General features: G+C 30.6%; 1 protein-coding gene across 4 annotated transcripts in view; it reads right to left on the reverse strand.

Annotated features, from left to right (window-relative positions):
• The window catches only part of DACH1 (dachshund family transcription factor 1), a 424,843-nt gene that overhangs the window by 106,678 nt on the left and 300,736 nt on the right, over window positions 1-17,429 (reverse strand). For all 4 annotated transcript variants that reach the window (XM_009248687.4, XM_054529097.2, XM_054529096.2 and 1 more), the window contains 2 exons: window positions 12,525-12,660; window positions 9,660-9,794 (listed from right to left, as the gene is read on the reverse strand). In XM_009248687.4, the coding sequence (XP_009246962.4) occupies window positions 9,660-9,794; window positions 12,525-12,660 (271 nt within the window). The remainder of the gene's footprint in view (window positions 1-9,659; window positions 9,795-12,524; window positions 12,661-17,429) is intronic.

Raw genomic sequence — 17,429 nt, forward strand, 5'->3', positions numbered from 1 at the left:
ACTTGTTTAATATTCTGAAACTGTAGCATAAGATACTAGCAACAATGGTAATGTAAAATTTTAAAGAAAATCTAAAATACAGCTTCTACTGGAACAAAACTGATTATTATACACAGAAGTTATCACATACATCTCTAGGAATAATTTGTCAAAAGGACAAGATTAAGTGGTAGTAAGCAAGGAAAAGTCAAAGAAAAACACTACCCAGTTTTCTACAGCAGGTGGGCAATATCTCCTTTAAAATATCTTCAAAATATCATCAGGTTACTATGCATTTAAACATAATAACCACTAGTTCCATATTAACTTTTGATCTATTCCATATAAACTTCAAATTAGTTCTAGTGTGTTTAGGATTTACCTAAGCTTGGCTATTATTTACAAGCCCTGCAAACAAGGCTGACTGAATGTGTTAAATCATCCTATCAATTTGATGGAAGAATTCAAACTGCTCCAAGCACAAGAAACAACAGGGGTGTTACTCTGCTTCTTAACCTATAATACAGCATTCAAAGCAAGATCGCTCCATCATCTACTAAGAGAAGTTAAAGCATTTGTGTGTATGCAGGGGTATATGTATGCACATGTGAGGTTATAAAAAATTTTAATAAAAGAAGACTGTGAGTGTTTGGCAAAATTGAAAATATTTTTTTAAGTGGCAACCCTTTCCTTTTTAAAAAATTTAGATACTTGGAAGATATTTTGAACAAACAAGACATTTAGTGATGATTAGCCATAAGATAAACAACTTTGTTGGTAGAAAAGTCATTATTATGTCAAATAATTGTAGGTCCATGTGGCAGTTTATATCTCAGGTTAGAAAACTTCAAAAATATTAGGTCAAAATATATGCGATTTCAGATATTCTATTCTTTTATTCCATAAAAACATCATCATACAGAGTAATATGATATCTGTGGAAACTCAGAATTTGAATTTTGTTATTCTTTTATATTAAAAAATAAGAAAGCTCTTAGAATCACTGAACTTTTAACAGTCATTTTTGTACATTTCTAAATAAGTCTAACCAAGGAAGGAAAACAAGTGTTTTATAGTTCTTTGAGGAAAAAAACATAGCTGTCCATTTACAAAATTAAAATGTGCAAAATAAAAACAGCTTCAGCTCCACTAAACAATGTCGGATTGTCACTATTCTCAGAATTAACTTTCAGGCCCTGTGTGGTGGCTCACGCCTGTAATCTCAGTACTTTGGGATGCTGAGCTGGGTGGATTGCCTGAGCCCAGGAGTTCGAGACCAGCCTAGCCTACATGGTGAAACCTCATCTCTACTAAAAATGCAAAAAGTAGCTGGTGTGGTGGCGTGTGCTTGAAGTCCCAGCTATTCGGGAGGCTGAGGCCCAAGGATCACTTGAGCCCGAGAGGTGGAGGTTGAGGTGAACCATGATTGTGCCACTGCACTCCAGCCTGGGCGACAGAGCAAGACTCTATCACCAAAAAGAAAAAAGAAAAAACAAAGAAAGAAAAAGAAAAAGTTTCAATTTGGGGTAAATTCTCACTCAAATAGACATAGTAGAATATACACATAACCTTCCTCTGTAGATCACTTCCATACTAGACTATACAAACTATCAACTGGAAACTAGCAAAACTGAAAGAAATCCATGGGTTAAGCAATATGCTAGTAAATTGCAGGAAAAAAAAAAAAAAACTAGAGATAACCAATTCATTAAGCCAAATAATAAGTTAACCAATCACATCTTAGATGAAAGCAATAAAATAAGGGAATTTATGATGATTGATAAATAAATCACTAAATGAAGCAAATTTCAATGTGAAACTAATAAGTGAGTCTACTAGTAATTTGTTCTCTACCTCACGTTTAATGCTTTAAAAATATTATCTATTTGCACAACTATATAAAAACAATCTCTTAAGCAGTGAGGAAGTGAGTCATTCCACACCTACCATATTAAGAAAATAAAGCAGATTAAGTGGAATAATAGCTTTTTTTAATGAGGAAAAGGCATTTCATCTGATCACAAGTAAAACTACTATAATGTATAAATTTATAGCATTTAAAAGACTGCTCTTGTCTCTTTGACATATAGTGCATGAAAATTATCAGTAGATATTAACATGATTCAGTTTTCTAAGTATACAAAAAAGTTAGTAAAATCTAAACATAGAAAAGATGTACTGGAGATATAATTGAGAAACCACTGAGGTTGTCGACACTAATAAATGACTATTTTTAAATATAATATAAACATAAAATATAATATATATAATATATACATATAAAATATAATATATAATATATAGATATAAAATATAATATATATTATATAATATAAATACAATATATAATATATAATATAATTATATAATATAATAATAAAATATAATATATAATATATTATATAAATATAATATATAATATATTATATATTATATAAATATAAAATATAATATATATTATATACTATATAAATATAAAATATAATATATAATATATATTATATAAGTATAAAATATAATATATATTATATATTATATAAATATAAAATATAATATATAATATATAACATATAATATAAATATATATTATATATAATACAATATAAAATATAATATATATTATATATAATATAAATATAATATGTAATATAAAATAAATATAATATTCATATTGGTTATATGATACATTCCTGGGAAATGTAACCCTTATGTAAAACTGTAGTAATTTACTTTACAAGTGGCATGTGTGAGTAGTTCAAAGACAGAATTCCTACCCATCAGAGGGAATCTCGTTTGATTTCTAACCCACTCTCTTGTAGCCTGTTCACATCTAATACCCACTATCACCTGTGATTTACACAGCCACACATATTTGTTTCTCCTCAATATATTTATTGAATGAATTCAAGATTCATTGAAATTGTATTAAATAAATAAAGATTATTTTTAATACAATCATTGACGTAAAATAACTGATTAATGTAGTTAATTTGGCAATTTTTTCCTCCAAAACTGTGCACATTACATTCTAGCTATATGTAATCAAAGTGCTGTCTACAATATTATAATTTCAAATTTCCTATTTGGGGTCAAATGTAAATCATGATAACTGTGGTATTATGAATTGTAAATAGATAATATTCTAATTCAGAGGTTTAAAGCATGTATATTTTCCAATTTATATAATCAAACCGCTTGCTCATTAGCTAACTTGATATTAGTAATGGTTTCTATTGGATATTTATATGCGTCAAGCACTCCAGACATATATTATCTCACTTAACTCCTAAAAGAAATTGATCATACCCACTAATGCCAGACCCTGTGCTAAGTATACAAAGAAGATGAGAAGACATAGCTCCTGCCCTGAAGAAGTTTGGGCTGAACACTAGTGGATAGGAAGGCACACATATCCCATGTAAGGAAAGAAACAGAAGTCATGTAGGAAAGGACAGAGGATGTTTGAGAAACTTGAAAGTTCAGTGTGATGTGATGGTCATCAAGGCGCATGGGTAAAAAGTAAATAAATATTATAGTCTATATTTTATACCAATTGCCCATCATTTACAGGGCTGTTATGAATATCTTACAGTAAGTATTTTGTTCAATTGTCATTGAAATATTATTACAAGCTCTGCTCCTAGCAATAATTCATAAAATAACAAAACTGGTTTCTTAAGCAAGCTGAGCTATGGCTTTGCATATGAAAACTGCTATCTACTTAAGAAAGAGTTCTGGGATCCAAAGAAAGTTGTTGTTGTCCAGTTGTTATAATCACAGAACTAAAAGTGATGGCACTAAGTTTAACACTTATTTTCGAGGCATGGAAACTGAGGAGGAAAATTACATAGGTAGGTAATAGAATATTTTATAGGAGACTTTGAGATGTGCCAACAAAAAATATATTTAGATGGTATAAGTGAAGGAGAAGTTGCGTGTTAGAGAATTTTACAAGTGAAAATACTTATGGCCCTATAATATGTGTTAACATTATCAAAATATAGAAAATTTTAAAGAAAAAAGGCTTTTAGACTATGCAATTCTATATAGACACAGGAGATACTAACAGGCTCCCACATAGTTGTTGTATGTAATATTTAGTATTGATTAATTTGAATAAGATCTATTTAGAATTTAAAAGAAAAAAGCCATTTGTTTACTTATAATTTAATTTTTTATTGATACATAATAGATGTATATATTTTGGGGGTACGTGCGATAGTTTAAGACATTTACATAATTTTTAAAGACCAAATCAGTATAATTGGGATATCCATCACCCTAGATATTTGTCTTTTCTTTATGCTAGAAATATTTGAAATTATCCTCTTCTAGGTATTTTGAAATATACAACAGATTGCTGTAAACTATAGTCACCCCATTGATTTATTGAACATTAGGTCTTATTTCATCTATCTAACTGTGTATTTGGACCCATTAATCCTCTCTCCTCCCCACTGTTCTAAACAGCCTCTGGAAACCAGCAATCTAACTACCTTCATGAGATCCACTTTTGTAGTTCCCATATATGTGAGAACATGTACTAATTGTCTTTCTGTGCTTGGCTTATCTCACGTAACACAATGACCTGTAGTTCCATTCATGTTGCTGCATTTTTGAAGACTCAATCTTGATTTAAGTTAGGATTTTTAAACAATGAGAACTGCACAAATAAAAATATATTTCAAAAATTATTTCCAAAAACTTGAAAAAAGTGATATATAATGATTTTCTTTCAAAAGGGCTTTGTATGAAAATGGTCCATAAGGTTGGATGCTAAGACTAAAATATAAACAAGAGACAAAAAGCCAAATATGTCCAGTTTGCTAACTACTTTATTGCCTTTAGTGCTCTGTCCTTCGCTTTAGATTACCAACATGAAAGTTTTTATACAAAGATGTTGAACATTGGAAATCTTGAGCACGCCCCACCAAGCAGAATATGACACAAAAGAAGCGCTTTATGGCCTGAAGCAAATACCTTGGATTTCCTGCCTCCCTCAGATTAGTCCTGCTTCTAAAATGTTGGTGTCCTGAAGTTGTTCACCAGTGAAAGAAAGTTTTCTTATTTCTTATGAAAACAAATGAAGAGAAAAGCCTTATCTGTAGGAGAAATTATATATTAAGAAAAAAATCTGTATAATTTTAACGAGGAAAGGGAGAGACAGAGAAAGAGAGCGATTGATTTGCACTTCATTTGTTTTCATTCACATATCTAGCTTTCAGTAAATATTTACTCATTGATTACATCACATTGGACTACTTAATCCAAGACCAAAATACAATAACACAAATTAGGTATGCAACAGTTAGTCACAATTATAAATGCTTTAGTTTTCTATAATTGGAAGAAGTTAATATTATAGGCTTATCTCCATCATATATATAATTTTTGATCAATCAAAAATTAGGTAAATTGTATAATAACAAAAATGTACATATTGAGTTACAGGCAAGGTAAGAAGTGTGCTCCAAAATTTGTTGAAAGTAGCAGCAATTTAAGAAAAAACAAAACAAATTATGCATGAGAGAGCAACACTGTAAACTAGTATCAATGGACAAATGTGTGGAGGATAAACGCAGAGCTCTAGCATCAAGAAACAGTAAGCCTATTTATATATCACAAATGTCAATTATTACAGCCTATTCCACTATATTTAGAATGAGGGAAAAGATCAGCAATGTTTTAAAATACAGAAAGCTCTTGAGAACTCCGGATGTTTGGAAAAGCTGAAAGACAGTTTTCATGCATATATATATATATATATATATATATATATATATATATATAGATGTGAACCGACATATAGATTCAAGCCTAAAACATTTTGTTTTATATATATATATATATATATATATATATAGAGAGAGAGAGAGAGAGAGAGAGAGAAGAGAGAGAGGAGAGAGAGAGAGAGAAAAATAATAGACCAGGTGTGGTAGCTCACGCCCTGTAATCCCAGCACTTTGGGAGGCCGAGGCAGGTGGATCACCTGAGATCAGGAGTTCGAGACCAGCCTGGCCAACATCGTGAAACCCTGTCTCTAGTAAAAATACAAAAATTAGCCAGGCGTGGTGGTGGGTGCTGTAATCCCACATATATGATATATATATATCCCATATATATATGATATATATATGTCCCATATATATATAATCCCATATATATATATATATATATGGATGTGAACCAACATATAGATTCAAACCTAAAACTTTTGTTTTATATATATATAACATTTTGTTTTTGTATTTTATATTTTTATATTTTTGTATTTTATATTGTTATATATATAACATTTGTTTCTGTATTTTATATATATATTGTATATATATAGTATATATATATGCATATATATATGCCTTAATTGTACTCTCCCTAAGCTCAAAACATTATGTGAGCATTCTTTATTTTTAAAATGGAATGAATTTACTCAATAGTTAAAACCACTGGTCCTTCAACTAATGGTGACTTAATTTTTTGGGCTAAAAGAATGGAGCCCGTAGCTATTTAATATTAAGAAGAACATAAAATGTTTAAGTTACTTATGCTTAAGACTTCAGACCACAGTGATTCTCAGAATACAAATAAATTTTGGCATCTATTTTTGGAATCAGTGTTTTCTAAAGAATTAATTGTCCTTTGAATAATTTAGTTGGCAGGCAGCAAATTACATATAGGTTCAAGCCTAAAATGTAAAGAACATACAATTAATTTCTCCACAAATATCTATCTCTAAATGAAGTTATCTGTTTGATATAGATATGAGTTGTAGGAAAGTTACAGGGATATTATGAGGCCCATGATAAATGCTGTCATGAAAGAAAACAATTTTTAATTTAGTAGTTTCTATCAATCTAGAAAGCCTATGAATATTTACTATTAATTCACTATATTAAAAACTAGATAAAAGAAGGTACACACAAGAGAAAAGCATCACATAACAAAACACTTACTAGAATAGTATCAAAATCTATTAAAATTTTGAGATTACATATACACATTTGAAATCAATGATACTTTCACATTTCTAAGGAGAATCTTAAAAATTTATTTGTCACTATAAAATATATGTCAAAATATTGGGAAACTGTTGGGCTATGGTCAAGGACTTTGTCCTTACAGCAAAACAATTTAGAAAACCTTGATGTAAGTACTATTAGTGATGTAGCAAGTTTTTATGTATATTCGTGGTCAGAATGTTCTAATGTGTTTCATATAAATGTGCTTTATGAAGGCCAGAAAATTCCACCTTTGGCCTTGCCATTAATCCTTAAAGCATGTGATTTCCACAGTTGTTTCAACTCTTGTCTGTCTCTTAGAAACTTCTAGTAATTCAGCCCAGATCAGTATGCACTCAAAGACTGCCTAGTCTGCTTAAAGCAAATGTAGTACATTCTAGTAGTGGAAGGATAGCAATGAAGAAATAACTTCCAAATAACAAAGCAAATACTTTAAAACATGCCTAGATCATCAACCTAGTATATTATTTCAAAAAATGCTCTATGGTGGCAAAATTATAATAATAATAAATAAATAGAGAGATTGAAATCTTGACATATGAAAAAGGAATAGTTATGAAAAATATAGGTCAATTCAAAGGATAACATTGCACAAAGCTCTCCACCAAAAATTCTAGTGAGATTTGTTATTCCAATTCTAGTACTGGTTATTCCTTTTGTATTTTTCTCTTCACTACCACCTCTGGACTTGTATATTTCTCTTAGCCCTTCTCCACCTGGTGCTGCAAGAGAATTTAGCTCTAATATCCTGCCATTCATTGTATAACATAAATTAACTTCGTTCTTATGCATCCCAAGTTAAACTTGGTAAATAGTATGTAAGGGAAAATTGAGAAAAGAGTGACTCAAATAATTTTCTGTAAGGCTTTATTCTTTAGCTCAACCCTAGTGGAGAATGATTATGACACCCATACATTTAATTATTATATTTAAATATCATTACTTAAAACTTGAGTCTTCGATGAAACTTTATGTTTTACCACTATACTAATTTTTCTTTTCTTTTCTTTTTTGACATGGACTTTCACTCTGTCACCCAGGCTGCAGTGCAGTGGCGTGATCTCGGCTCACTGCAACCTCCGCCTCCAGGGTTCAAGCAATTCTTCTGCCTCAGCCTCCCAAGTAGCTGGGACTACAGGCGCGCACCATCACGCCCATCTAATTTTTGTATTTTTAGTAGAGATGGAGTTTCACCATATTGGTCAGGCTGGTCTCGACTCCTGACCTCGTGATCTGCCTGCCTCAAGCTCCCAAAGTGCTGGGATTACAGGTGTGAGCCAGTACACCCAGCTCCACTATACTAATTTTTACAATATTGCTATGCATGGGTTTTTGATTAAATATCAAAAGTATAGGTCAAAATAAATATGATGGATAATATATATGACATTCTGCTTTATTGTGAATGAAGAGGTTGTGAAAAAAATGTAAGTTAAAAATTTAGAGACCATCTGACCTAGTCGTGCACTGCGTTAGAATGCTTAATATATATAACACTTGATATCAAGTTTCACAATAAATAAAAATTTTATTAATGTCTCTATTTCTCAATTATGCCTAGATGTTAACATGTTAGTACCTAGATTATTGTTTTCTCACTGACATTCTATAGCTAAAATAATCTAACTTGTAGAAATATACTCTTTCTCCCTAAGGGATTTAACAGAGCTATTTTTATGCTGAAAGGGAAATGTTTTATGTAAGCATTTTTACTTTTTTGTGAGTAGTCTTTTTGGTGGGAAGAAGGTACCCCTCCTTAACTTAATCTCCCTCCACGCATTTATTCCTGTTCAATTATTTAAATACCCAATTTTGTTTCCTTTCCTTGTTGACAGCTGATTAATTGTGCTCCTTTTTTGTTTTCCAGAGAAATAACCCTTATTCACAACACTGATTATTTAATGGCTTCGTCAAAAAAAGATAAGCAAATTATCCTATCTATATTTATAAAGTTTGAAAATATTAAGTTAAAAAATAGGTGGGAAGATTCTTATATCCACAATTTAACACTTACAATTTGAAAATATGTATTTGCATCTCCAAGAATAAATTTCTAATATGCTGACTAAAATATTTTAATTTTTTCATGAATTATCAAATAGGGTATGAAAATACACATTTTTGCCTGTGAAAAATGTGTTTGGTTGACATTAACAAAATATAAGAAACTTTTTTAGCTATGTAGAACCTGAGTTTTCTTGGTATATTTTGAAACAACTACTAGTATATTGACATATAAAATATATTTCTGTTTCCTTATTGGTCTGTAAACTGGTTTTTTAATTCAAAAGAAGACAGAATAATCCTTTCTATATTGTTATTGTTCTATCATGCTAAGTAAAATGAGTGACCCTGAAGGTATTGAAAAAGTCAAATAGCAGACCCTTTAGGAACTGAGAGATAACAATTGGGACTTTTTTTTTTTTTTAATGTACTGGTAACTAAATTGTAACTTACCTGTTGTGTAAGAGAAGTGCAGCAGGCCTTCATTCATATCTCTTTTTTGTAGAATAGGTTTAATTTGTCCTTAATATTGTGGATTTTAAAAACATTTATATGCTTTTTTTACATGATGTAGAGATAGACTTCATTGTGTGATTAAAATCTAGTTCTAAAATCTATTGAATCGGGAAAAACAAGGAATATATAATCATACATTACCTTTTTCAATATGCATCCTTTTTGACTCATGTCCCATGTCATGACCAGCCAAATCTCCCTCTTTGGGCCCAGGAAGTACATTTGGTGATAAGCCCATGAGCATCTGGTTCATGGACAACCCATTCTGATGGACCGCTATTATAGCCGAAAAGAAAACAAACAAAACAAAACACAAAAACACCATAACACACAAGGTTCCAATAAATCAATTAAACTCTCTTGGACTCAACAGTAACTATAATATTAATACAGTGGTCTAACTTAAATTTATAATCTATCCCTAAAAACACTGTGATAACTGATAAACCTGATAATTCGTCAGAATATGCAGAAAATATTGAAAATGACATCACCTCACTTTATTTTTATTTTGCATAAAACAAGATTTTTATCTGGAAAATATAAATTTTCAAAATATAAGAATAATATAGTAGAAATTGCCATTTGGCAAACACCATTAATAATAATTGTTTCAGGGATCAAGGGATAATTCTAAAACTAGTGAGTGAATGTTTGGTAAAGAACAGAATATTTGCACAGTCTTAAGATATTTTTCTCACCAGACACTCAGTATCTACAAAGGTAAACATCAACAACAGCAAGTAATATTGCAATAGAGAAACCTGGTAGTCACCACCTTAAGAAAGTGATAAAGTTATTGCTGGTATTGTAGAAATGTGTGTCTCCTGAAATGATTCACTAAAAAGGACACACTATCACAGCTGTGTGATTCCCACCAAACATCCATAACCTAAGTCTAATCAAAAGGAGACATAAAAAAATCCAAACTGAGGGACATTCTACAAAATAAATGGCCTGTACTAAAAAAAAAAAAAAAAAAAAGTTACTGAAAGACAAAATGGACTAAGGAACTGTTCCAGATTAAAGAATACTAAGAGAATATGACAACTAATTGCAGTGTGTGGTCATAAATTGGCTTTTGTAGCAAAAAAAAAAAAAAAATCTTGCTTTAAAAAATATTGATGGGAAAAACAGTGCAATTTAAATAAAAACTGTAGTTCAAATTTTAGTACTATAATAATGTTATTTTCCTGATTTTGATCATTTTTCTCTTATATAAAATAATGTTCTGGTTTGTAGAAGATAAACGATGACGAATTTGAGGTAAAGTTGTATTAAATCTATGATAGAAGCACTAGGTGACATTATGCCTTTATTGAGATATCACTTTCAGAGAACTTGATTGGTTGACTGATGAGGTAAATCAGGATGACAAACACATAAGAATGATTTGTATTATATTTGCAAATTTTCTGTTAGTCTAAAATTACTTTAAAGTTATATGTTACATATATGTACATATGTATGTATGTGTGTGGATGTGGATATATTTCCATTTCAACAATTATGGTATCCCAGGCATACAAAAATGTCTCCTTTGTTTCTATCAAAAATTTAAAAAAGAATATTACCATTAATAAAATAACATGAATGTATTAAAAAACTCATTCAAATCTTCCCCAGTCTGTCCGTCACTTTCATTTTATTCCAAATTTTTTTTCTCTAGGACAGCACCTTTCCAATGACAATATCTTATAATGAAACCAATATTTTTCATTAAATTTGAGATTCTAGTGTCAACATACCATAAAAATATACAGTAAATATTTTATTTCAAAACTGTTTTAAAATTGTGTGTAAAGTTATAAAATTAAGGAAATATGTTTCAGGCAGGCAAAAGCAAGTATATATATTTAGTATTATGTTGAACTATATAATTGCCAATAATTGACTGTCTTTTATTTATAATTATTTACATAGCATTCAACTTAAATTATCCACTTCAATAGCTCCCAGATCAACAATTTTCACTTTATGCATACGTTCCTTTATAACCTATAAAGTGACTTTCTAGAAAATGCTTTCCTATTATGAAAATATTCTCAACAACCAAATAACTTAAATAAACTTTGTATAATTAGATGAAGTTTATGCTATAAACATAATTTGTTTATGTTATAAACAAATAACTTAAATAAACTTTGTATAATTAGATGAAGTTTATGCTATAAACATAATTTCGTAAAATAATAGCTAAATTCTGGAAATAAGCAATATATATAGGTTTTATCAAACAAGTTATTCTCTTTTAATATAGTCATTTATCGAAAGAACAATCTGAGATTATTGTACAGACACAAAAATCACTTGTTAATTGGATGGCATTTTAACTTTATTCTTAATTTTCTTGGCCATAAGTACCAAGATTAAATATTGTGAAAATGTTAGAAGATAACATACAGCCCTACTTTCCAAATTTTAAAAATAACAATATATGGCAATAGTATGCATTATTGATTGTTACTAATTCAAATTCTCAAACTTAGCTAATTTCAAATTATTTAATCCTTTGACCACCTGAATGACTTAGAAATGTATGCTTTTTAAATTTATTATTTTGAATTTAACTCATTTCTTTTTGTGGATACCTCCATTAACACAAGGATAAAATTTAAAAGTCAGTGAATTACAAAATGGGAGAGTAGGATTTGAGGAATGATGTTGAATAATCCATAAACAGTGTACCAAGACACTAGATATTTGAGAATTGGTTGTGTTTACTTCAGAAACCAATCTAAAAGTTTACTTATTTTCTCTGTCTCATAGCTCAAATCTTTAAATGTGGCATCAAAGAGAGGAAATTTATATCAGGACCTGTTAATGTAGTGTCATACCTCATGATATTGCAAACTGGGAAACATAATTTTGAGAGATGGCTATTGCTACAGAGTTTCAGAACATGATCCATCTGAGATCTATTTGGAATGAGGGCATGTTGATTAGAAAAGCCAGCTGAACCCTAATAAAGTTTAAAATGGTGACAAGTAGAAGTATGAGACCTACGGATTCTGTCAGAAGAGCTCTCAGTCCGAGCAGGGGAGCTGGACACGCTGCTGCTGCGATGTGATGATGGGTGACTGCCAGGCCTTCTCCCCTCCTCCAGAGAGGGGGCAGGCGAGGGGCTATCGGGAACACGCTCCTGCACCAGCAAGGGAGGGAAGGAGGGTAGAAAAGACGTTAAATACAACGGATCTTTACTTAATGAATGTTGTTTTTTCTCAATACAATAAGAAATGTAAAGAGAATAAACACTTTATTTCATCAGCATTTAACTGTACTAAAAGATATGTTTATCTTGAGCAAAGCCAAATGAAGTAGAAAAAGATGGTCTATGAAACTATGGTTCTACAGGTAAGCGTGACTGCAGTAATGGCGAATGTCAATCCACTCTGGAGAAAAAGTAAGCCTAAGAAGACACCCAAAAATATCCAAATAAGAACCCATTAGACAACAAAGATCTCGGAGAATAAAGAAGGATTAGTTATCATTTTGAAGAAATCTTTAAATATATTCCCTTATTTCCGCAAGTATCTAAAGATCATGTAATAAACACATTATCAACATGACTGACCATAATAATAATACCAGAAGAGTTTTTAACAGGTATTCCATCCTGGTACTGCTCTGGACATACTCAGTCACATTTTAAGGCATCATGGAAATGGATTATTATTTAATATTGGAATACTTTTCTTTGGTTTAAATACTTCTCAGAGTACCTACCACACCTAGCTTCAATTCAACCACACAAATGTATTAAGGGCACATTTATGAAATATATATCAATCATGTCCCAGGGAAATTTGGTACTGTGCTTCCTGATACTCTATTTTATGTCAACAGTCTTGTCTCACTCCATACCTCCCTCTCTAAGCTCTGTACATTCTCCATTAGACAAATCTGCAAGTAGATTCTATAAATGTCTCCAATTAGCTATTATAAATGGAATTACAGATTAAGAAAGAAGGTACCCATTGGTGAACATTTTCTACTTTGAGCAGCAAAATATTTATACCCTCAGTTATTAGCAGACACAGGCCTTGATGAACTGTCTTTGTAATAATTAATAAATAGTTAAAAAGTGTGGAAGAAAACTACGTAAAATATGTAGATGTATAATGTACTTATAAGTAATTAGTACATTATTCCTTATTAGGGAGAAAATATGCAATTATGAAAGAGAAAAAACATCTAAAATGTAATTGGCCTGTAGGAGGCTAATGTTTCCAAAATGTCAATGTTAACTTAATATGGAAAACAAATAGGAGGTTCCAGGTTTTGTACTGCCAGTGAGAATGATGATCGTGCTCGTCTTTGGTCAAAGTGATTCCATTAGCACCATGATGGTTTTAAATCCTGCTGCACATCAGAATCACCTGGCATGTTCTTAAATGTGCTTATGCTTGAGTTTCACTCCCAGAGATTTTGGTTTACTGAGTATTATGGCTTAATTGTGCCCCCCAAAATGACCTGTTGTTGAAGCCCTAACCTTTGGTCCCTATCAATATGTATGTACTTGAAAACTGAGTCTTTGCAGACATAATTAGTTAAGATGAGAACATACTGGATTAAGGTGGCTTTTAATCCCACGTGATTCATGTCCTTACAAGTAGATGTGAAGATAGGAGGGAAGAATGTCATGTGACCATAGAGGAAGAGATTAAACTTATGCAGCTTCAAGCCAAGGAATGGCAAGGATTGCCAGCCGCTACCAGAAGCTATAGAAAGTGAAGGATTCTACCTAGAATCTCAAAGGGAGCATGGTCCTCGTGAACTCCTGATTTTGAACTTCTAGACTCCAATAATGAGAGACAATAAATTTCTGTGGTTTTAAGGTACCCAGTTTCTGGTTCTTTGTTACAGTGGCCCTAGAAATCTAATACACTAGGTCTAAAATGGGACCCAGACTTCAGTATCTTTTTAAAGCTCTCCCTATGATTTTAATATGGAACCAAGATTGAGCTGTACTTTTGTCACACTCTTTTAATTTTTCAATGGTGTACATTGCCAATAAACGTCTTCAACAGATATGCTGATACTTCATTTTGAAGACCATGACAAATAAAATGAAAATAACCAGAAAAAATAGCCAAGCCCTTTTCCCAAATCCATGTCACAAAGTGGTTTCCTAACATATATTCCATGGAATTAAAAAAAAAGTGCTATAAGAAACTTCATGACAAAACAATATTGTAAAGGAAAAGGAAAAAAGAGGTCAATTAAATTTTAATCTCGAAAGTTGCAATGCGTATTACAATCTTGTCGTAATGATAACTTGTTGAACTTTAGAGTTTTTGGACAGGGCTAATATGTGCTGATAGGCTTCTGTAAAAGACAATAAACTCCCACAGAAGGCAGATGTATTGTTAGTATTATACTAAAAAGCATTAGCCCTTTACCTTAATTGATCAGCGGTTAACAATTAAGTGCTTTATTTTCTGCAAATAGCAAAATTGATATGTAGGTAAATGTAAGCAACACACAATATATTTTCCATCTCAAGTTATGTGGGGTTTCCACTTGAAATATTGCAAATATGCAAATAAGTGGGAGGGAGAGAGAGAGAGAAAGAGAAAGAAAGAAGAGATGGGAAGAGGAGAGAGAAAACAAGGGGGGACAAAGACAAACATACATCCCAGATATTAAAATTTAAAACTAACTTGTTCAGAGACGTTTATAACATGTATGCATTTGTTACATGGTAGGATACTACAGAAAGATGGCATCCAACTTTACAGTTTGCAGATTAAGATATTTTGAAATCTTTATTCACAGGTAACATGGAAAATGAATATATTATCAGTTATTTTTCCAAACTAACAAAATGAAGCATCTATGCTTCTAAAATGTCTAAGGCAAACAAACGACCAATAGTTTTAAAAAACAAACATGTATATGACTTAAAAGAGCAGAAACTTCATATCTGGATGCCAAAACTTACTTCCTGTCTTCTAATTACCCTAAACTATAAAGAAGCTTCAAATGGCAATACTCTCACATCAAATCATTGTAATCACAAATCAAAAGACAATTTTGGCTTGTGTTAGCCACTCCATAGTTGAAAAGTTTAGTTGTGTATGGTTTTGAAGTATTTGTGCACTTATCATAGAGGATGCATTTATAAGGCTATATGTAGAACTCTTTTATAATTTGTGTAAGTATATTAAGAAACAATACTGCTGCTAACTGCATACATGTCCAGAGATATACTCTTAAAGTCTAATCTTGATTTCTTGAAATTCTAATAGAAGCATAGTTTGTCTAAGCTTTAGAGCTAATTCCTAATACATCTAACTGTTAACACTTGGATTACATAGAAATACATGGTGTGTATTTAAGAAAATGCATTGATATATTTTTGTATAAAGAGAATTTTTTAAATTAACCATTCTATTTTATTCCAAAGGTCACTCACATCAATGCTTATCTATCAATAAATTTTAATATTTTTCTTAATAATTATGTTAATGCGTATGTTTGGCTGAACAGACATAAAGTACAATCTTGAAATAAATCAGTCTCTCTAAAATGATTTTGCAAGTCTGATTTTCCTGTCATAATAGATTTCTTAGTAGTGCTAATGGAAAGCATGAGAATATAATTTTTCTGAGATATTTAACTCATAAAATGCTTAAATATTTAATGCATAAATCTCTGGAAACAATGATTATGCCATTAAAATAATTCTTTGTTTATTTTAACATTTCCCATATATAAGTAGAAAAATGTTTTATTAGTCAATGTACTTAAATGTCAAAGTTGTCTGTGATCATCCCTTTAATTCATGAATTGTTCAGTTATTCATTTACACATCCAAAATACTCTTAAAATGACATATTGTACTAAGTAAAAATAAATTAGATTGAAATCTTTATGTAAAATGCATTTTAAAAGCATAATTTAAAGCTCAGTAAATATGTATAAGTAAAATTATAGTATTTAATTTACCTTTAACTTAGTTTTTGCTTTAATTGTAGTTTTGTGTTCAAGAACAAAGGAAACAAAGACAATAGTTAATACTGTTATTTGAAGAAAATATTTTAATTTATGCAAATTTTTATGATTTAAAAGCTTAACTATTCAATTGAAACTTTCTATAAATTGAGACACAACATATTCAGTCATTTTACTTAATGTATAATTTCAATCTTTGGAACCTAATGTATTGTTCTTTGAAGAATTTCATTAAAGTAAAATCCATTGAGCAAGTAAGATTTGAATACATTGTTGCACAATAAATTAATTTATTTCATCAGCTTAATTCTTTTATCATATTTATATGCTTGCCTTTCCAGAGTATTCTATAAGATGGAGAATAATGGAGACAATAAAGAATTGCTTAGGAGAGAATCTCATAATTATTACTGAAACAAAATAGATAATGAGTTTTATTCAGACATAATAAGAAAGAAGCTGTTCAATGTCTATAAGAAAACTATGTAAAGTGGATTTATCATTTCATTTGTGTAATACCCTTTAACCTCCAACAAGGGGCTGAAGCAGGACAGAGAGAACGAATATTTAATTTAATACTTCAACACACTCCTTTATAGTCCTGCATCAACTTCACCAATCAATAAAACACAATCTTTTGCAATGTTCCATCTTTATAAAACTCGCCACAATAATAAACGAAAATTTAAGAGGAGTACTCTTTCACTGAAAAAAAAAGGTCATACTAATAAACTAATAGTAACAGGAGAACAAAAAAGGAAAAGCTGCATTTTTGCCTCTGGGTAGAACAAGAAGTATTTGGTGTGTAGGATAATTCAGAATCAAAAATAGAATTCAAAAACAACATACTCAGATTCTAAAATAAAAAGTGTAAAATTTTCAGTACTACACGCATGTGATTAAACATTTTAAAAATTGCATTATCTCAGCTACCCTCTCTCCACCTTAAAAATG

This window comes from Pongo abelii, chromosome 14 (assembly GCF_028885655.2).
Source record: "Pongo abelii isolate AG06213 chromosome 14, NHGRI_mPonAbe1-v2.0_pri, whole genome shotgun sequence".
NCBI lineage: Eukaryota > Metazoa > Chordata > Mammalia > Primates > Hominidae > Pongo > Pongo abelii.